General features: G+C 39.0%; 2 protein-coding genes and 1 non-coding gene across 3 annotated transcripts; 2 read left to right on the forward strand and 1 right to left on the reverse strand.

Annotated features, from left to right (window-relative positions):
- Nucleotides 1–8360: 8360 nt before the first annotated feature.
- LOC130495764 (uncharacterized) lies at nucleotides 8361–13156 on the reverse strand. The gene is given in 7 exon segments (XM_056987266.1): nucleotides 8361–8975; nucleotides 9480–9656; nucleotides 9717–10942; nucleotides 10945–12019; nucleotides 12117–12538; nucleotides 12652–12905; nucleotides 13059–13156. Coding segments are annotated over 7 exon segments (3867 nt in total).
- Nucleotides 13157–13286: 130 nt separating this feature from the next.
- LOC130497173 (small nucleolar RNA R71) lies at nucleotides 13287–13393 on the forward strand. Its single transcript, XR_008936184.1, has one exon. It is a non-coding gene; the product is annotated as a small nucleolar RNA R71 (small nucleolar RNA).
- A 7617-nt stretch (nucleotides 13394–21010) lies between these two features.
- LOC108808436 (uncharacterized) lies at nucleotides 21011–21747 on the forward strand. The gene is made up of 2 exons (XM_018580584.1): nucleotides 21011–21359; nucleotides 21437–21747. Exons 1-2 carry the CDS (start codon nucleotides 21011–21013, stop codon nucleotides 21745–21747), a joined length of 660 nt encoding a protein of 219 aa, XP_018436086.1.
- The last annotated feature ends 775 nt before the right edge of the window (nucleotides 21748–22522 follow it).

Here is a 22522-nt window from a genome sequence, read left to right on the forward strand (position 1 = left end):
AAAAAGAATTATATAGAGTGTACATACAAAATGTTATATAAACTAATTCATAAATTATATAATTTAAAACAAATGTCTTTCGATGTAATGACTTTATAACATAATAATGTATAACAATTCTAAATATTAATTCACAAACTTTGTTTATAATCTAAAGAAGAATCCGCGTTTTTGAAGCGCAGATCAAAATCTAGTTGCTATTTTAAAATTGCTGCTTTTTATGACGTTACACCACAAATTTGAAAGAGTTGAATGCCTCTAATTTTTATGTCTAAGAAATACTATTTGTAATGAATTAAAATATATGTCAAAATGATTAAAAATCTCGCCATGCATTTGCTATCTTATAAATTGAAGTACCAAATTTTAAATTTATCTTCTAAACAAAATATTTTCTTTGTGGTATTTTCATGTTTACACTTTTTAAAAGTTAATAAAGTTGTTAATATGTAACAAAAAAAATTATTGGAAGTTATCAAAAAAAAAAAATTATTGGATGGGTTAACTTTCGTGCAGACTGTTTAGTATGCACACACTGATAAAGAGTGACTTCACACCTTTAATATGATTCATCTTCAGCATGCGGTTAAAAATAGCATCATAAGACAATCCACGTATGTAAGAAACATTATTAAAAAGGTAGCAAATGTTAATAGGATATTCAGGTAGTATTTTTTTTTTTTTGTAAAACATATTCAGGTAGTTGCAGCAGGGTGTCAGGACATCTGACGTCCAGTGGTGGAGGCAATGTATTGACATAGTGGTCAAATGATCCATATGGAATTTGGAAAAATAATGTTATTATTGTTAAATATTTTGGATTGACCCTAATCCATTATTTTGATTGACCCCATTAATCTAATCAAACTTGTTTAACCCAATAGAAAATTATACAAATTAATTACTAACCCAATAAAGTTTATAAGCCATTATAAAATTAAAATAAACTAAACCCACTAAAATAAATAAACCCAATTATCATTGTTATAATAAGAAATCTAATTATTTAGTTTCTTCTTCCGCTTTTATTTTTCTATATCGTAAATCATGAACCTTTGTTGAAAGTATGAAATAGTGGCGGAGGCAATGCATTGTATGGTGGTCAAATGATCCATGTAAAATTTAGAAAAATAATGTTATCTTTGTTAAATATTTTAGATTGACCCTAGTCCATTATTTTGATTGACCCCCATTAATCTAATCGAACTTGTTTAACCTAATAGCAAACTATACAAATTAACTACTAGTCCAATAAAGTTTATAAATCATTACAAAATTAAAATAAACTAAGCTCATTAAAATAAATAAACCCAATTATCATTATACTAATACAAAAAAAACTAATTATTTAGTTTCTTCTTCTGCTTTTATTTTTCCATGTCCTAAATCACGAACATTTGTTTAAAGTCTGAAACAGTGGCGGAGGCAATCCATTGGCATGGGGTCAAATGACCCATGTGAAATTTGGAAAAATAATGTTATCTTTGTTAAATATTTTAGATTGACCCTAGTCCATTATTTTGATTGACCCACATTAATCTAATCAAACTTGTTTAACCTAATAGCAAACTATACAAATTAATTAAAAACCCAATAAAGTTTATAAACCATTACAAAATTAAAATAAACTAAGCTCATTCAAATAAATAAACCCAATTATCATTGTTATTCTATGAGATCTCGTTATACTAATACTAAAAACCTAATTATTTAGTTTCTTCTTCTGCTTTTATTTTTCCATGTCATAAATCATGAACCTTTCTTGAAACTCAGAAACCTGATCAAATTTGGTTTTAAATTCAATGTAATTATTTTATGTCTTTTAACTTTATGAGAAGTTTTTCTTCTCTAAATTCTAAATTCACTGTTTCATTGAGATGTTCTAGATTTTTGATTTAATTTAGAAAGTAAAATCTAGAGAGAAATAGAGAATTAAACCCTTCTTTGCTTCAGTGGGATGCAGACGAATATAAGATTACGCTAAGATTGTTTCAAAGCTTGTGAATGAGACGGTTTGATGTAGAGGAGGGTTAGATTAGGCTAGGATTAATTTAAAGTTTGATTTAGTTATCATATCATTAGTATACATTTTGTTATTCTGATAAAAATGTATTTCATTTTATTTTATTTAGGTATTATCAAAAATAATGGATCGATTTGTGATAAAAATAAAAATTCCACCACCAAGGTTCAGTATGTATAATTTGCCATTTGATCCAGCTACGCGAAGAAGAATTCAAGAGTATGATCATAATCAATAGACGAGGTACGACGCATATATTTGAACTTTTCAAGGTCCCTATCAAATGCAGTAGTATATGAGATGTCGAACCAATCCTAGGTGATTTCAATGCACTGAGAATACAAATCCATGCTTAATCTAAGTGCAAACCAAAAGTGAAATGAGTTTTAAACTAGAGCAATACTGAAATGCAATAAAACAATAACCTTTCTTTGATTATGAGATGGGAGAACTCATGGGATAAGGGATTAGACTTTGGGTGATCAAGTTTTGAACTAAAGGTGACAGCTTTCAATCAATCTATTAACCTTAGGCCTAGACACAACCCTAAACAAACTCTATCTCTAGATGGATGCTCATTTGCTAAGATGACTCAAGCATCAAATCTCTTTGGTTGAATGTCATAAAAGCAATCATTAATATCAAGTCTACTAGCCATCTTAACACCTTTAACAACAAATCTCTTTGGCAAAGTGTGTTAAAAGCTTAGGAGAGTTGGCTCAGACATTTCATCAAACACCTTGTGGGTGGGAAATGTCTAAAGCTCAACTTTTGAGAGGCCAACTCAAAAGATGCATTAAGAACACTCTACAAGCAAGGAAATAGAAAGATCTATACCTAAACACCTTAGATCTAGCTTAATCACCCTTAGTCTCCCTAACCCATGAATCCAAAAGTGGACTACTCACTAATCACCATGATTCCTCTTAAACCCATGAGAGATTTAAGCTTAATCATGTAAAGAAAGGAAGAAAGGAACTTGAAATCACTCAAAAACACAAGAACAAGATGATGAATTGATTAAAGGAAAGAACTTTCACCAAAAGGGTTTGTGTTTCTTAAGAGAAATTAAGATGATCCCAAAGATTAGGTCTACAAAGTATTTATAGTAGCTAGAAACATAAGGATAAAAGAGTAAAAACAAGTCTGGTCAACTCTCAAATGCTGACTATGAAAATGGTCGCAACTGCCTTTTGGCGCTGACAAAAAGCCGTTGAGGGGTGCAAAAACCCGCTGGGATATGCACACCGGCTTCTCGTCACGTTCACCAAGCCACTGCAAGAAGTCGAAGTTGGGCAGGGAGGTGTGTTTTTCCTCCAGCGGTTTGGTGAAACCGCTGTACCAAAGGCCGCTCCAACGCTTAGAATTTTCAGCAGAACTTCTGCACCGGCTTCTCGTCATGACGCCAGGCCGCTGGGTGACGCTAGGCCGCTGGGTGATGTGCATCGGCTTCCTGCGAGGTCAAAATGCCGCTGCCTGTCACATGAAGCCGCTGGGACACTTGGTCATCACACCATGAACTCAAAAAACACCAATCTTGCCTCTAATCCACCTCCAATTGCTCCAAAGTCACCATTTGGCATCTCCATCACCTGATAAGAACAAATGCAATGCAATGCAATGCAAACTAAACAAGTCTAAATGCTATCCTAGATGATCAAAATGCATGATAAATGAATGATAAAATCTATTAAAAACACAAGATATCAACTCCCCCAAACTTGTCATTTACTTGTCCACAAGTAAACTTTCAAGAACTTATTTGGAGAAGAGGTTTGAAGATGGGAGCTCATAGCCAAAAGACACCAAAAACACTCAACTTGACATCCTAAAGAAATATAGCAAATAGCATGAACAACTCTCTTACTACACTCTAGCTTCTCTAGGCCTATCAAGATACTCTTATGCCTTTACACAAGATGCAATACTCATCAACCACCAAGTCTTTCTACCAGCTCTCACATTGATTCACACACACATACACAAGGTGGATTCTCACAAATGGGCACATGATCTCAATCATTTGGCTAGGTAAACAAATGGTCTAAAGTGAATGACGAGAAGGGTTCAAATGCATCATTTTAAAGTGGTTATCACTCAAGAACAAGGAACTTGATCATTATGCAAAATTTATCTAAGATTAGAAGCAACTCATGCATACATGGATCCATTCTCATCATTCTACCCTTTTCCTAAGTGATAACAAGTTCTACCCCCATTCACCTCATTCCATAACCCAAATAGCAACTCATTTTCATGTCTAACCCAATGAACAAATTTCTCTTTTTCTTTTTTTTTTTACTTAGCCAACTAGGGACAATCTTTGCTCAATGCTTAGCTCTTACTTCTCTTTTCCCTTCCCCACTATCTTATTGATTCTTCTTATCTTTCTTTTTTTTTTCTTTTTTTTTTTTTTTTTTTCTAATTTAGGGGGAAGGAGACAAAGACCACAATCTAGAGCTTTCTTTTCTTTTTATTCTAAGGTCCCTAAGGCTTATCTTTCCAATCTACACTCCTTTGCTCATCATTCTCACTACCCAAACCCAAGATACAAACTCAATAAGGACATAACCCAACCATCATCCTAGAAGCTAGCTCAAATCATGATCCTATGCTAGCAAGAGATGAGAACAAATCCATGTCGCCTCCAATACTCTCAAGATTTTGCACATGACAAGCTATCAGAAAAGGCCTCACTCATGCAAATCAATGTTGGCTTCAAAGAAAGGTAAGGGTTCAAGGGTGAGGGAGTACCATTTGGGTTAACAAAGAGTGGTACAATGGAAAAAGATAACCAAATGTGTATGAGAACCATGATCAAGTATGCAAATGCCCATAAGTGAGAGAAATTAAGTTCATTCAAGCCTAAGTTCAGTTCGGAGCTGGTTTTCAGAACAATGTCAATGGCAAGCAAGCATACAAGTTTCAAGAAGAGTTTTCAAGGCTCGAAACGTGCAAGGTTTTAAAGAGATGCTTAAGCTACTTGATATGCTTAACTAGGGTGTCACTTTGAGTGCTAGACAAGTGTTCTTTACAAGGCCTTTTAAATCATTGCTCCCTATGCAAATGAATGCAACCTACATGCATGTTTTAGACTCCTATTGCATTTTTTTTTTGCAGATAAGCATGTTCTAGACTCAATCTTAAAGATGCAAGCAGCTACATGCTTGTTTTTGTGTTTTTCAAATTTTTCAAAAATTTTTTTTTTTTTGGTTTTTTCTATGCAAATAAGTATGAACAATGCAAGACTCAATGCAAAATCAACAAAGCAAACAAGATCAGATACTTGGTACCTCCCCCAAACTTAGTTCACACAGTCTCTGTGTTAGTAAGTTGAAAGAGATACCCAAAAGAGAATTAAATGCAAAAGAAAAACTGGTATGTACAATGGTGAGGTGAGAAGATACCTGACTAAGGATAGAATGAGGTGTCCTCAGTGTCCTAGTCATCAGCAGTGGCAACATAAGGAGACTCGTTGGAGGAGACACGAGCTGGTGGAGATGGGTTTCTGCGCCTTCTACGAAGCTCATGGTCTGGAGAGCGTGCTGGTGCAGGGGTTGCTGACCTAGAATCATAGAAGGAGGGTCTAGGGAGGGTTGTAGGGCCAGCTTCTGTCATAATATCATCCCTTCGGCAGCCTGAGCCGATTGCTGTCTGAGCTAGCATTGAAGTGACCTTCTTCATCTGTCTTTTAAGCACTTTGACTGACTCCTTGAGCTTGTAAATGGTCCTATCCTGCATCTTGCTCCATCTTTGTAGCTTAGCATTCTGAGAGAGAGAATGGCGCAATGCAACACTCGTTGTGAGACCGCGATAAGGCGCAAAGTAGTACCGCTCTGTCCCATACTTAGGTCCTGGTGTGATCGGCCCTTCATCATCAGCATCACTAGGACGAGTAGACTGAGAAGCACTAGCCCTGGCTCTCTTTTTGCGAGGTCTGGTGATTTTCTCAAATTCACCTAAATCAGAGGGAACAAGCTCATGCTCTGGTGGAGTGAATTCTACATGCTGAGGATCAGCTAGAGTTGTATCCCTCTCACATGGAAGGAAGATGTGTAACGGCACAGGGTCGAAATCTCGTGACCAGAAGGGAAAAGCAAACCGGTTGCCGTCTTTTCCTGTGAGAAATTGAGTTCTCTGCAAGTAGGGAATGTCCATTGAGGCTGGAGCTTGATCCGGAGTTCCCAAGCGAATACCCACTGCTTCCAAGATAGGGGTAATGAAGCTCCCGATGAACAGCTTCGGTTTTGCAATCTTAGTAGTCCAAACCCAGTCTTTGTAATAAGTGAATCTCTTCATCAACAATCCCACTATTCCCATATCCTCAAAATCTTCAGGAGTGGTGTCTATCAGTTTATCTTCAAGTATGGGAAGGAGTCCTAGAGCAAGAAGCTTAAGCTCTTCGTCATTTGCCCCGCCAGGTTCACTACGCGAGTAGAAGGTGTGAGTAAGGACCTTATGGGTAAATCTCACTGCAGGGTTTGAGATATCTGTGCTCTTATCCTCCCCAGCCACACGATCTTTCCCGGAGATCTCATTCCATATCTCTTTAACAATCGCTGATCTATTAGGTGTGAAGGGTGAAGGTCTGTCCGGAAATCCGAAAATAGAGCTCAGCTTCTTGAACCCGACCTTGTAGGTCTTCCTATGTATCGTGAAGGAAATGCGCCCAAATCCGTCAGTCTTATGCTCCGGGCGATGGCAGGTAGCAACGAATGAAGACAAGAACTGACAAGAAAGCTCCTCATGAACCCCGTAGCTCATACTAAGCACTGATTCCATGCCCATGTTTTGAAGAATCTGTCTCACATCCTGATACAATCCAAGCGTCTCAAGAGTCTCCCGATCTGGGAATTTCATAGCGCGCCATTCAACATCATCAGAAAGGCGCTCGTAGAGCTGTGCTGGAGAATGGTTTCTGGTGGCTGGTGGTACTCTCTGTCCCTTCTTGACTGTTGCAGGAGCTGGAGCTGGTGCTTCTTCCTCATCTTCAGTTTCAGCTCTAAGACCTTCTTCTATCATTTCCTCGATCTCAGCTTCAACTGCTGCCTGTTCAGTGGATGTCCTTTCCTTCTTCTGTGGAACAGGTTTTCGTCAGTAGACTTGAGTTGGAGGCTTGGGCCTGCCTGCTCTTGGTGGGTTTGCTCTTGTTCCAGCTTGAGAAGAAGTTCCCACAGCTTGAGATGAAGCATCCATAGCTTGAGAAGAAGTTCCCACAGCTTGAGATGAAGTTCCCACAGCTTGGAAGAAATCAGACTCTGCTCTATTTGGGTTTGTTTTCCGCGCTGCTGCTTTAGTTCTCGCCATTACTACCTGAAATCAAACACTTGAGATCATATAAGAACAATGCAAAAAGAAACTTGCAAGAGCAAAGATAGCCTCTAAAAAGGATTGATCAATCAAAGTAATAACAACCAAAATCCCCAAAATTTTCGAAACCTCAAGAACACCAAGAACCCTAATTCTCAAATTAAGCAAATTTATCATTAAATTCATCAACCCACTTCTCAAACAAGCTAATAGAGGTATAATCAACAAGCTTTAAGCACGGATTCAACAATGCATCAACTTTGAAAAAGTTGGAAACTTTCACCAACGAATTTCAAGTGTTGAAATCGCAATACCTTAGCTTGTTTCTGAGAAACAAGAGTGGAGAAATGGAAAGATGAAGCAAAATCACGGATTTAGCAACCGGAATCAGCAAAAACGAATGAGAATTGAGAGAGTTATGAGTGTTAATACTTGAGAGAGAATGGTTTCTCTTGTTCACGTGAGAATAGGGCATAGGAGAGAGAGAGAGAGTCACGACTTAGGGAAGAAGAAGGTGTGGTTCGCGTCCGGTTTTAGTCGATTGAGCCCGGTTCACTTGAATTGAACCGGGAATCAGAGTCGGTACGCGTCAGTTCAATCCGCAGCGGCATAAGGAACCAGCTGCATGAAACCGATGCGACTCCAGCGGTCTTGCTCGACACGAAGCCGCTGCAACATCCCGAAGTCGAACAGGGACCACTGATTTTTTCCCAGCGGCATGGTTAACTCGCTCCACGAAACCGTTGCGACACTTGAAAGAATTTTGTTCCCATCGAATCTTGTCGCAGCGGCTTAATGAAACTGTTCCTCGTGGCCGCTGTGAACTCTTGTAAACCTCCAAACATCTCGTTTGTTGACTCAGTTTCTCATCTGGGACCTGATGACCTGAAAACACACAGAAAAATACCCAAAAGCAATACTAGATACTAAAAATAAATTTTTTTAAAATATGTACAAGGATAAACATGGGACTTCCTCCCAAATGAGCTTGTTTTAAGTCTCTAGCTTCACTTTGCTTCCCTTGGGACTAAGCTGGGGTAGGATCAGAAAGTGGAACTGACATTCCATCTTCCTCTGGTGTAGTAGCCATGTATAGCTTCACTCTTTGTCCATTGACTGTGAAATCTCCTCCATTCTTATCCCATAGCACAATTGCTCCATATGGCTTTACTTCCTTGATCTTGAAAGGTCCGGACCATTTTGATCTTAGCTTTCCGGGAAACAATTTCAGCCTAGAATTGTAGAGAAGAACTTGATCTCCAGCCTTGAACTCTCTCTTCAAGATGCTCTTATCATGAAAGGCTTTGGTCTTTTCTTTGTAGATCCTTGAGCTTTCAAAAGCATCCATCCTTATCTCATCAAGCTCATGTAGCTGAAACAGTCTCTTCTCCTTGGCACTCTTGATTTCAAAGTTCAACAGCTTCACAGCCCACATTGCCTTATACTCAAGCTCAACTGGTAGATGACAAGCTTTCCCATAGACAAGGTTGAAGGGTGTAGTGCCTAAGGGAGTCTTGTATGCTGTCCTATAAGCCCAAAGTGCATCATCAAGCTTGTCTGACCAGTCTTTCCTCTTAGTACCCACAACCTTCTCCAATATGCTTTTGATTTCCCTGTTTGAAAGCTCCACTTGCCCACTAGTCTGAGGATGATATGGTGTGGCAACCTTGTGCTTAACACCCTTCTTTCTTAGGAGACCTTCAAACAACTTATTGATGAAATGTGATCCTCCATCACTTATAACCACTCTAGGGACTCCAAACCTTGGGAAGATTATGCTTTTGAACATCTTGACTACTACTCTTGAGTCATTTGTAGGGCTTGCCACTGCTTCAACCCATTTAGAGACATAGTCAACAGCTACAAGGATGTACTTGTTACCATAAGAAGAAGGGAAAGGGCCCATGAAGTCTATTCCCCATACATCAAACACTTCCACCTCAAGTATTGGGTTTTGAGGCATCTCATTTCTCCTAGAGATGTTTCCTCTCCTTTGGCAAGAATCACACTTGGAAACAAAGTCTTGTGTGTCTTTGAACATGTGTGGCCACCAAAATCCAGCTTGTAGCACCTTAGCAACTGTCTTGAATGTAGCAAAGTGGCCTCCATATGATGATCCATGACAGTGTGTGAGGATTCCATCTACTTCTTCTTCAGCCACTACCCTTCTATAGAGTTGATCCTTGCAAAGTATGTAGAGAAAGGGCTCATCCCAATAGTACCTCTTCAACTCCTTGTAAAACTTCTTCTTGGCATAGCCTTCAAGATCCAGTGGCTCCTTCCCAGTAACAAGATAGTTCACAAAATCAGCATACCAAGGTTCCTTCTCATTTGTTGCCTTGACTTTTTCAATCTTTTTACTAGTCTCACAAACTGCAACCACTGCTCTAATAGCCATAAGCTGTTCCTCCGGAAGTCCTTCATCAATGGGGATACCACACTCCACTCTCATTCTAGACAAGTGATCAGCTACACCATTCTCAACTCCAGGTCTGTCTTTAATCTCGAGATCAAACTCTTGAAGCAGCAGAATCCACCTCAACAGTCTTGGCTTGGCATCTTTCTTGGCTAGGAGGTGCCTCAAAGCTGCATGATCTGTGTAGACAATCACCTTAGATCCCACAAGGTAACTCCTGAACTTCTCAAAGGCAAAAACGATGGCTAACAGCTCCTTCTCTGTTGTAGAGTACTTCACTTGGGCATCATTAAGAGTTCTACTAGCATAGTAGATCACATGTGTCTTCTTGTCTTTCTTTTGCCCCAAGACTGCTCCAACAGCGTAGTCACTAGCATCACACATGATCTCAAAGGGGAGGTTCCAATCTGGTGGCTGGACAATAGGTGCACTCACTAGCTCGCCTTTCAGCTTCTTGAAGGCTTCAAGACACTCTACATCAAAGCTAAAGGAAGCTTCTTTGCACAGCAGCTTGGTCATTGGTCTAGAGATCATGGAAAAGTCTTTGATGAACCTTCTGTAGAACCCCGCATGACCAAGAAAGCTTTTAATGTCTTTTATTGTCTTTGGTGGAGGCAGCTTAACCATCACTTCAATCTTGGCTTTGTCCACCTCAATGCCTTTCTCTGAAATCTTGTGCCCAAGCACAATCCCTTCCTTAACCATGAAGTGGCACTTCTCCCAGTTCAGCACAAAGTTGGTGTCTTCACATCTCTGTAGGACCCTGCACAAATTTGACAAACAAGCAGAAAACGAGGATCCGTAGACAGAGAAGTCGTCCATAAACACCTCCACAACATCCTCAATGAGGTCAGAGAAGATAGACATTATGCACCTTTGAAAGGTAGCTGGAGCATTACATAACCCAAATGGCATCCTTCGATAAGCGAAGGTGCCATAGGGGCATGTGAATGTTGTCTTCTCTTGATCATTGGGATGTATGGGGATTTGGAAGAACCCTGAATACCCATCAAGAAAGCAATAAAAAGGATGATTTGCAAGCCTCTCAAGCATTTGATCAATGAATGGCAATGGAAAATGATCTTTTCTAGAGGCTGAATTAAGTTTTCGGTAATCAATACACATCCTATGACCAGTTATGGTCCTAGTTGGTATTAATTCATCCTTCTCATTCTTAACCACAGTGATACCACCTTTTTTGGGACTACATGCACAGGAGATACCCACTTACTATCTGAGATAGGGTAGATCACACCAGCATCTAAGAGTTTAAGAATCTCTTTCTTTACAACATCTTTCAAGTTAGGATTCAACCTTCTTTGATGTTCTATAGAAGTCATAGATTCATCCTCAAGATGTATCCTATGCATGCACAAAGTAGGTGATATCCCTTTGATGTCATCAAGAGAGTACCCTATTGCTTTTCTAAATCTTTTAAGTGCATTTAAAAGTTCAGATAGCTCAAGTTCAGTAAGTTCACTACTCACAATGATAGGGTAAGTTTCATTAGGGCCAAGAAAAGCGTACCTTACACCATGGGGAAGGGGTTTAAGCTCCACCTTAGGGGCTTTGAGCTCGCTCCAGTCATCTTGATGACTGTCCTCTTGTTGAGTAGCTGAAGATGCTTGTGGTAGCTCCTCATACTGCTCCTTATCCACAAACCCCTTGCGCGAATCCAACATTCTCCCATAGGCTGCACTCTCCTTGTTCTCTACTACTTGGACCTCTTTGTCTATGGTCAAAGCATGTTGTAGAGAATCTTCTAGTCCCAACTCCTCAAAAAGCTCATCAGCTAGAGCTTCCATTTCCTCTATGTAGAAGGCTTGGTTTTGCACAGCTGGCTTCTTCATCATCTCTTTGATGTCAAAGTGGAGAACATGCCCTTTACCCAGATGGAGATCAATCTTTCCTTCTTTCACATTCACTATAGCTCCTGCTGTAGCTAAGAATGGTCTACCAAGGATCAAAGGGTCTCTAGCCTCCTCATCCATCTCAAGCACCACAAAGTCTGTAGGAATCTCACAATTTCCAACCATCACTGGGAGATCTTCTAAGATACCAACAGGGAACTTCACCGATCGATCAGCCAATACCAATGAAAGCCTGCACTTCTTGTACTGAGTGAATCCAAGTCTTTTCGCAACTGACAAAGGCATGAGACTGACACTAGCCCAAAGATCACAAAGACACTTCTCAAACTCTATAGGACCAATGGCACAAGGGAGTGTGAAGCATCCTGGATCTTCTAGCTTCTTAGGAATGTTCAATCTCTGGATGATTACACTCATGAGTAAGGATCATCATGCCTTCCATTTCTTTCTTCTTTGCAGCTACAACATCTTTCAAGAACTTGCTGTATTGAGAAACCAGCATGAAAGCATCAATGATAGGCATTGTGACCTGAACTTCACTCATTTGTTTCTCAAAGAGTGCCTTGTACTTCTCCAACAGTTGCCTCTTGAATCTTCCAGGAAATGGGAGCTTGGGTTCATAAGGAGGAGGGATAAAAGAAGATTCTTTTGATGGAGTAGCAACTTCACCATGTTTCACTGTTTTCTTCTCTTCTCCAATCTTCCCTTTACCCTTAGCTTCTACTATCTTCTCCAAGATCTCATCATTGGTCTTCTCATCTACAATCACCACATCATCATCTATGTTGATGGCCACATCCCCACCTTGTTTCTCATCATCCTTGGTGAGAACTCTTGAAGACAACTCTTTGCCACTCCTTAGAGTGATTGCTTTCATTGTCTCCTTTGGGTTTTGCTCAGGCTTTCCGGGAAGAGTTCCTTGTTGGAGTTAGAACTCATAGAGGCAAACTGATTCTCCAAAGCTCTGAACTTGTTGTTGAGCTCATTGTAGCTCCGATCAATCTTTGAGTGGATGTTCTTCAACTCATAACCAATTTGCTTCTCATTTCTTGATTGAGCTTCAAGTAGTTGCTTGAACATTGATTCCACACTTGTGTCTTGAGCCTTAGGTTGAGAAGAACTTCCTTGGGCTTGAGTAGACTGGTTTCCTTTGTTGGAGAAACCAGGAGGGTTTTGCTGAGGTTGATGGCTTCCTTGTTGGTCGTTCCTAGGCTGGTAACCACCTTGTTGGTTGTTGGAATAAGGTCTTTGCTGGTAGTTGTTGTACTGAAAGTTGGGCTCCTTTCTGTACCATGTACCATTGTTGTTGATGAAGCAAAGCTCTTCTTGCCCTTCCAAACCATCAACTTCATTCACCTTAGGAGGAACCTCTTGACTAGGATCACCAACAAAGCTAACCTGCTCCTTCTTGGATTGGTTTGAAAGAACCAAGTCCAACTTGTCTTGCAAAGACTTGATATCTCTCCTTGTCTGCTGGTCATCCCCTCTGTTGGCTCTATCATTCTCCTCATTGTAGATTGAGTCACTCTTTGCCATGTTCTCCACCAGCTCCTCTGCATCCTGCACAGTTCTGCCCAAGAAGAAACCATTACTAGCAGTGTCAAGCCTGTTTCTGCAAGATGGGAGAACTCCTCTGTAGAAAGTGCTAAGCAAGCTCTCCTTGCTGAAACCATGATGAGGACATTGAGCTTGGTAGTCCTTGAATCTCTCCCATGCCTCATTGAAGCTCTCTAGATTCTTCTGCTGGAAACCAGAGATCTCATTCCTTATCTTAGCTGTCCTTGAGGTAGAGAAGAATTTCTCCAAGAAGGCTTCCTTACATCCCTCCCAAGTGGTGATAGTGTCACTTGGGACAGACCGCTCCCACTGATGTGCCTTGTCTCCCAAAGAGAAGGGAAACAACTTCAGCTTGAATGCATCTTCAGAGACACCATTTGTCTTGGACAAACTACAATACTGATCAAACTTGTACAAATGATCAATAGGATCTTCAGCTGCCAGGCCATGAAACTTGTTGTGCTCAATGGTGTTGAGTAGTCCTGACTTGATCTCGAAGTTGTTGTTCTCCACCGGTGGTGCTCTGATTCCCAACCGATGACCATGAATGTGAGGGCGATCATAGGTTCCAATGGCGCGAGCTTGGCGCTGTGGGTGTTGTGGTCGAAGGTTGGCAGCTCCTTGACCATTTCCCTCTTGGGCAGCTCCCAAAGGGATCTCTCCATCTTGATTCTGGTTCTGATGGTGAGCCATATCAAAACCCAATCTGTTGAAATGAGCCTGTTGCTCCTCTTCTCTCCTTCTTCTTGTATTCTCTCTTTCCAAAGTCCGGATGTCTGGTACTAGAGGAGTGAGGTTTGTAGTCCCTCTACTTCTCAAGTTCATACACCTGAAATGAAAAAGAAAGAGGAAAAAGCAGAGCCAATATCACAATAATAAGAAAAATGACTTAGTCTCAAGCAAATGACTAAATCCCAATGTCAAAATCACAATAGAACTTGGCAACGGCGCCAATTTGATAACAGAACTTTTCAAGGTCCCTATCAAATGCAGTAGTATATGAGATGTCGAACCAATCCTAGGTGATTTCAATGCACTGAGAATACAAATCCATGCTTAATCTAAGTGCAAACCAAAAGTGAAATGAGTTTTAAACTAGAGCAATACTGAAATGCAATAAAACAATAACCTTTCTTTGATTATGAGATGGGAGAACTCATGGGATAAGGGATTAGACTTTGGGTGATCAAGTTTTGAACTAAAGGTGACAGCTTTCAATCAATCTATTAACCTTAGGCCTAGACACAACCCTAAACAAACTGCTCATTTGCTAAGATGACTCAAGCATCAAATCTCTTTGGTTGAATGTCATAAAAGCAATCATTAAAATCAAGTCTATTAGCCATCTTAACACCTTTAACAACAAATCTCTTTGGCAAAGTGTGTTAAAAGCTTAGGAGAGTTGGCTCAGACATTTCATCAAACACCTTGTGGGTGGGAAATGTCTAAAGCTCAACTTTTGAGAGGCCAACTCAAAAGATGTAGTAAGAACACTCTACAAGCAAGGAAATAGAAAGATCTATACCTAAACACCTTAGATCTAGCTTAATCACCCTTAGTCTCCCTAACCCATGAATCCAAAAGTGGACTACTCACTAATCACCATGATTCCTCTTAAACCCATGAGATATTTAAGCTTAATCATGTAAAGAAAGGAAGAAAGGAACTTGAAATCACTCAAAAACACAAGAACGAGATGATGAATTGATTAAAGGAAAGAACTTTCACCAAAAGGGTTTGTGTTTCTTAAGAGAAATTAAGATGATCCCAAAGATTAGGTCTACAAAGTATTTATAGTAGCTAGAAACATAAGGATAAAAGAGTAAAAACAAGTCTGGTCAACTCTCAAATGCTGACTATGAAAATGGTCGCAACTGCCTTTTGGCGCTAACAAAAAGCCGTTGAGGGGTGCAAAAACCCGCTGGGATATGCACACCGGCTTCTCGTCACGTTCACCAAGCCACTGCAAGAAGTCGAAGTTGGGCAGGGAGGTGTGTTTTTCCTCCAGCGGTTTGGTGAAACCGCTGTACCAAAGGCCGCTCCAACACTTAGAATTTTCAGCAGAACTTCTGCACCGGCTTCTCGTCATGACGCCAGGCCGCTGGGTGACGCTAGGCCGCTGGGTGATGTGCATCGGCTTCCTGCGAGGTCAAAATGCCGCTGCCTGTCACATGAAGCCGCTGGGACACTTGGTCATCACACCATGAACTCGAAAAACACCAATCTTGCCTCCAATCCACCTCCAATTGCTCCAAAGTCACCATTTGGCATCTCCATCACCTGATAAGAACAAATGCAATGCAAGGCAAACTAAACAAGTCTAAATGCTATCCTAGATGATCAAAATGCATGATAAATGAATGATAAAATCTATTAAAAACACAAGATATCATTTGACTAAAGGACTTTGTCAACCTCACAGTCATACTTTTATACAAAAATCAATAGGGGGTGTATGACGACGTTTTAATCCACAATGGTTTGATCAGCATCCTGATTGGTTAGAGTACAATGTAGAACAAGAAAATTATTTTTTCTTGTTTTGTTACTTGTTTAGAGTTCAAGCTGAAAAACAAGGTGGGAGTGGTACTTTTGTATCAACGGGTTTTTTTTAGCTCGAATAAGGTTGATAGTTTCATTAAACATGTCTGAGATCATTATAGTTTTCACAATGATGCTAAAAATAAATGTGAAGATTTGATGAGACAAGGTCAGTCTATCAAACATGCTTTACATAAGCAAACTGATTCTGTGAAAAGTGATTATCGAATCCGCTTGGGTGCTTCGATTGATGTTTGTTGACACTTATTATATCAGGGTTTATCTTTTTGTGTTCATGATGAGAAAGAAGAGTCAACAAAAAAGGCAATTTCTTAGAGCTTTTGAAATATACAGCAAGATATAATGAGGCTGTGAAAAAGTTATGTTGCACAATGCTCCTAAAAATAATCAGATGACATCTCCTCCAATTCAAAAAGACATTGCACATTGCTTTCCAAAATAAGTAACCAAGTCTGTTATCCAGGAAATTGATAATGATGTCTTTGGCGTGCTGGTAGATGAATCTACTGATGTCTCAGATAAAGAGCAAATGGCTGTGGTTTACTGTTCCGTTGATAAATTTGGGCTGGTAAAAGAAAGATTTGTTGGCATTATTCATGTTAAAGACACATCTTCTTGACTCTCAAGTATGCATCAATGTTATTTGCGAAACATGGGTTAAGTTTGAAAAAAGTAAGAGGACAAGGTTATGATGGAGCAAAAAATATGAAAGCAGAATTCAATGGTTTAAGATCACTGATTTTGAAAGAAAGTAGATCTGCATATTATGTTCACTGGTTTACTCATCAGCTTCAATTGGTTGTCATGGCGGTTGCAAAAAAACATGTTGAAGTTGGAGATTTTTTTTAATATGGTTCATGTTCTATTCAATGCTGTTGGAGCTTCTTGCAAGAGAAGGCTTATACTGTGGGGATCATATTACAAGACTTTGTTGCGTCTTGGTGAGATGTTTCCCTGTATTATTGAAGTTCTTGAACATATCCAGTCTGAAGGCATTTACGGCCGCAAAAGACAACAAGCATTCGGTCTCCTCGAATATTTTCACACATTTGATTCTGTGTTTTATCTACAGTTGATGCTTGTTATCATGAGACTCACTAATAATTTTTCAAAGGTCTCTACAGAAAAGAGACCAAGAGATTTGAATGCTGTCTCGTTGGTTGGATCTACGAAACAACAGTTACCGAAGTTTAGGGATGAAGGATGAGAAATTTGTGGCTACAATTTATTCTTTTAGTGATAATAATAAAACTGAAGTTCTTGATATGGAGAAAGAGTTTGTTGATTCAAGCAGGCAAAGGAAAAAAAACTGGCATTACCAACTTGCATCGTTATAAGGTGGATTGTTTTTATACCGTCCTAGATATGCAACTTCAAGAGTTTAATGATCGTACTGAAGAGGTGAATTCTGAAATACTTGTTCGCATGGCGTACTTAAGTCCGATAGATTCTTTTCGTCAGTTTGACAAGTCATTGTTGATGAGATTGGCTGAGCTTTTAAGCCAATGGTTTAAGATCACTAATTTTGAAAGAAAGTAGATCTACATATTATGTTCACTGCTTTATTCATCTGCTTCAGTTGGTTGTCGTGGCGGTTGCAAAGAAACATGTTGAAGTTGGAGAATTTTTTTGATATGGTTCATTTTCTACTGAATGCCGTTGGATCTTCTTGCAAGAGAAAGCTTATACTCACTGAAAGTAATCGCAAGAGAATGGAAGTGGGGATCAGTAAGAGTACTATTAAGACAGAAGGCTGAATCATGACCTTTCTCTTAAAACTAAAAGACTTGGGAATACTCGTTGGGGATCTCATTACAAGACTATGTTGCATCTTGGTGAGATGTTTCCCTGTATTATTGAAGTTCTTGAACATATCCAGACTGAAGGGATGGCCGACAGCAAAAGACAACAAGCATTTGGTCTCCTCAAATATTTTCACAAGTTTGATTATGTGTTTTATCTACAGTTGATGCTTGTTATCCCGAGACTCACTAATAATTTGACAAAGGCTCTACAGAAAAGAGACCAAGAGATTTTGAATGCTGTCTCGTTGGTTAGATCTACGAAACGACAATTACAAAAGCTTAGGGATGTAGGATGGAAAATTTTGTGGCTTCAGTTTATTCTCTTAATGAGAATAATAAAACGGAAGTTCTTGATATGGATAAAGAGTTTGTTGATTCAAGCAGGCCAAGTAAAAAAACTGGCATCACCAACTTGCATCATTATAAGGTGGATTGTTTTTACACCGTCTTAGATATGCAACTTCAAGATTTTAATGATCGTATTGACGAGGTGAATTCTGAAATACCTGTTGGCATGGCATCCTTAAGTCCCATAGATTCTTTTCGCCAGTTTGACAAGTCATTGTTGATGAAATTGGCTGAGCTCTTTACCCAATGATTTAAAATCACTAATTTTGAAAGAAAGTAGATCTGCATATTATGTTCACTGCTTTGCTCATCAGCTTTAGTTGGTTGTCGTGGCGGTTGCAAAGAAACATATTGAAATTGGAGATTTTTTTATATGGTTCATGTTCTACTTAATGCCGTTGGATCTTCTTGCAAGAGAAAGCTTATACTCACTGAAAGTAATCACAAGATAATGGAAGTGGGGATCAATAAGGGTACTATTAAGACATGAATTAGGCTGAATCAAGACCTTTCTCTTAAAAGACTTGGGAATACTCGTTGGGGATCACATTGCAAGACTCTGTTGCGTCTTGGTGAGATGTTTCCCTGTATCATTGAAGTTCTTGAACATATCCAGACTGAGGGCATGGATGGCAGCAAAAGACAACAAGCATTTGGTCTCCTCAAATATTTTCACACGTTTGATTCTGTGTTTTATCTACAGTTGATGCTTGTCATCCTGAGACTCACTAATAATTTTTCAAAGGCTCTACAGAAAAGAGACCAAGAGATTTGAATGCTGTCTCGTTGGTTGGATCTATGAAACAACTGTTACCGAAGTTTAGGGATGAATGATGAGAAATTTTGTGGCTACAATTTATTCTTTTAGTGATAATAATAAAAATGAAGTTCTTGATATGGAGAAAGAGTTTATTGATTCAAGCATGCAAAGGAAAAAAACTGGCATCATCAACTTGCATCATTATAAGGTGGATTGTTTTTACACCGTCTTAGATATGCAACTTCAAGAGTTTAATGATCGTTTTGACGAGGTGAATTCTGAACTACTTGTTTGCATGGCGTCCTTAAGTCCATAGATTCTTTTCGTCAGTTTGACAAGTCATTGTTGATGAGATTGGCTGAGATTTTAAGCCAATCTCATCAACAAAGAGCAAATGGTGTCTCCTTTCATATTTTTTGCTCCATCATAACCTTGTCCTCTTACTTTTTTTCTAACTTAACCCATGTTTTGCAAATAACATTGATGCATACTTGAGAGTCAAAGAAGATGTGTCTTTAACATGAATAATGCCAACAAATCTTTCTTTTACCAGCCCAAATTTATCAACGAAGCGGAAAACCACTGCCATTTGCCTTATATCTGAGACACCAGCAGATTCATCTACTAGAACGCCAAAGACATCATTATCATTTTCCTGGATAACAGACTTGGTTACTTATTCTGCAAAGCAATGTGCAATGTTTTTTTGAATTGGAGGAGATGTCATCTGATTATTTTTAGGAGCATTGTGCAACACAACTTTTTTCACAACCTCATTATGTCTGGCTGTATACTTCAAAAGCTGTAAGAAATTGCCTTTGTTTGTTGACTCTTCTTTCTCATCATGAGCACGAAAAGATAAACCCTGATGTAATAAGTGGCTACAAACATCAATCGAAGCACCCAAGCGGATTCGATAATCACTTTTCACAGTATCAGTTTGCTTATGTAAAACATGTTTGATAGACTGACCTTGTCTCATCAAATCTTCACATTTATTTTTAGCATCATTGTGAAAACTAGAAAGATCTCCGACATGCTTAGTGAAACTATCAACCCTTTTCCAGCTAGAAAAACCCGTTGTTACAAAAGTATCACTCCCACCTTGTTTTCCAGCTTGAACTCTAAACTAGTAACAAAACAAGAAAAAAGCTTTTCTTGTTCTACATTGTACTATAACCAATCAGGTTACTGATCAAACCATTGTGGATTAAATCGTCGCCATACACACCCTACTGATTTTTGTTTAAAAGTATGACAGCGAGGTTGACAAGGTCCACTAGTCAAATATATGCGTCGTACCTTGTCTATTTGATTATGATCATACTCTTGAATTCTTTTTCACTTAGATGAATCAAATGGAAAATCATCCACACTGATCCTCAGTGGTGGAATTTTCTTTTTTTTTATCACAAATCGATCCATTGTTTTTGATAATACCTACATAAATAAAAGGAAATGAAATACATTTTTATCAGAATAAAAAAAATATATTAATAATATGATAAGTAAATAAAACTTTAAATTAATCCTAGCCTAATCTAACCCTCCTCTACATCAAACCGTTTCATTCACAAGCTTTAAAACAATTCTAGCGTAATCTATATTCGTCTGCATCCCACTGAAGCTAAGAAGGGTTCAATTCTCTATTTCTCTATATATTTTACTTTCTAAATTAAATCACAAAACCTAGAACATCTCAATGTAAAAGTGAATTTAGAATTTATAGAAGAAAAACTACTCATAAAGTTAAAAGACATAAAATGATTACCTTGACTTTAAAACCAAATTGGATCAGGTTTCAGATTTTTACCAAAGGTTCATGATTCACGACATGGAAAAATAAAAGCAGAAGAAAAATCTAAATAATTAGATTTTTAGTATTAGTATAACGCGATGTCTTATTATAAAATGATAATTGGGTTTATTTATTTTAATGGGCTTAGTTTATTTTAATTTTGTAATGGTTTATAAACTTTATTGGGCTAGTAATAAATTTGGTGATTCCCGTTTAATCGGACCTTTTCTTTTCTGTCTCTCAGTTTTGAGTAGCAACATGTGGCGGCATAATCTTTCTGCTACGGTATTTCTATAATTTTTCTCTTTTAAGAAAACTCTCGGTCAATACCCAGTCATCTATCTCCATCTTTGGGATACTCTTTCCATATTTTCTTAACAAATCTCCTTCTTTTTCCTTTTTTGAGTTTAACGTGTCCATCAAGACAAATCATTGGTATGTTTTCCTTAAAATTAGTGGTAGAATTCTGCAACATTAAGTGCAAATTCTTCTCAATTCAAGTCGACCTACTACAAAGCCTCTCACTGCACCACTGTCTGCACCACCGTCTGAAGAATCTCATGGCTGATTCGCTTCACAAAGGCTTCCGTTCGATGACCATCGAAGATGATGATCCAATAAAGTTACCAGATGAGTCAAAATACAGAGTTTTCGATGCAAACCGGAATAGTCTGATGGAGAGGCTGCTAAACTCTGATTGCCAAGTCATGGGTACAATGATCAACTACATGCCAACAGCATGGAGAGTGTATAATAGAGTAAGAGGAATTGCTCTATCAAGGGATACATTCCAGTTCATCTTCCAACTAGAGGAGGATCTACTAACAGACTTGAAGGAACGACCATGGTCCTACAACCACTGGACTATGCTTTTAGAAAGATGGACGCCATCGCTCCACCGGATTTCCTGTGCTCTCTTTAGTTCTGGATCAGAATACGTAACATTCTGGTCAACTACTACACGATTGATACCATGTATGCTGTAGCGAAGAAGATTGGAAAGGTAGAAGAGATTGCCTATGATCCGAATGTCTCTCAAACAACGGATTACGTATGGGCAAAGGTTACTCTTAACATTGACAACCCGGCAATAGCAGTAAAGAACCTTGAAATACCTGGTGAAACGATTGTGATAGCTTATGAGTACGAAAAGCTCCACAAGCACTGCTATCACTGTCTACATCTCACCCATGAAAAGACGGCTTGCCCATGGAATAAAGGGAAAAGACCAGACAAACGTGTTCAAGTAGCACCAAAGGAGAGACATGGCGATACAGAGGAAGAGAGGGTGAAATAAAGAGAAAGAGATAGGAGTCTGGAGGGACCTTTTGGGTTTCCCCCAATGTTTCCAGAGCTATCGAAGGGTGATCAACAAATGGCTCTCTAGTATATATCACAAGCCGATGATATTGAAAGGAGAGCAAGGATCTTACGTGTGCAACATTCAATCGAAGAAGCTAGAAGTGAGCCTCTTAAACGTTATGATCAAACTACCGCATGATCTAAATAAGGAAAAGGGACACGTCTTTGAATATGAAGGATCAAGCTCTAGGTCCTTTTATGGAGATAGCAACCCTAGACCCACACTCTCTGCTCCAGAACATCAAAGAGTTGCAGCAAAAAGAGATGTATCTCCGGATGAACATAACTCCTCAGCCAACTTCCAGATGGAAGGATCTAACGGTTTTCAGAATTGGGAACTCCTCCAATTTTGTTAGTACCGGGTCTGTTAAGTCTGGAAAGAGAGTGAGAAGGAGGCCTCCTGCTTGGCAAAGAAGAAGCAAGGTTGCTTCAGGCTCGACTCAGATTGATCGAGAAACTGATAGGACAGGGAAACGAAAGTCCGAGGTGGAGCAGAACAGAGAAGGAAATAAACAAACCAAAACCCAAGAAAATACGGTGGCTCCCAATTTGAAGCCGCTGCCATCCCAATGAGCATATTGAGCTGGAATTGTCAAGGAGTTTGGAACACCGAGACAGTTCGAAGACTTCGAGAGATGTGGCGTACATATTTTCTGGATTGTTTGTTCCTTATGGAGACTAAGCAAAGGTTCGGTTATATGAAAGGTTTG

Source organism: Raphanus sativus, chromosome 6, assembly GCF_000801105.2.
Source record: "Raphanus sativus cultivar WK10039 chromosome 6, ASM80110v3, whole genome shotgun sequence".
Taxonomy (NCBI): domain Eukaryota; kingdom Viridiplantae; phylum Streptophyta; class Magnoliopsida; order Brassicales; family Brassicaceae; genus Raphanus; species Raphanus sativus.

Excerpts from the sequence above, each read along its gene's own strand:
- LOC108808436 (XM_018580584.1), top strand. The coding sequence starts at position 21,011 with ATGGCTGATTCGCTTCACAAAGGCTTCCGTTCGATGACCATCGAAGAT. Across the intron at positions 21,360-21,436 it reads ATCGCTCCACCGGATTTCCT|CGAAGAAGATTGGAAAGGTA; the intron begins GTGCTCTCTTTA and ends TGTATGCTGTAG.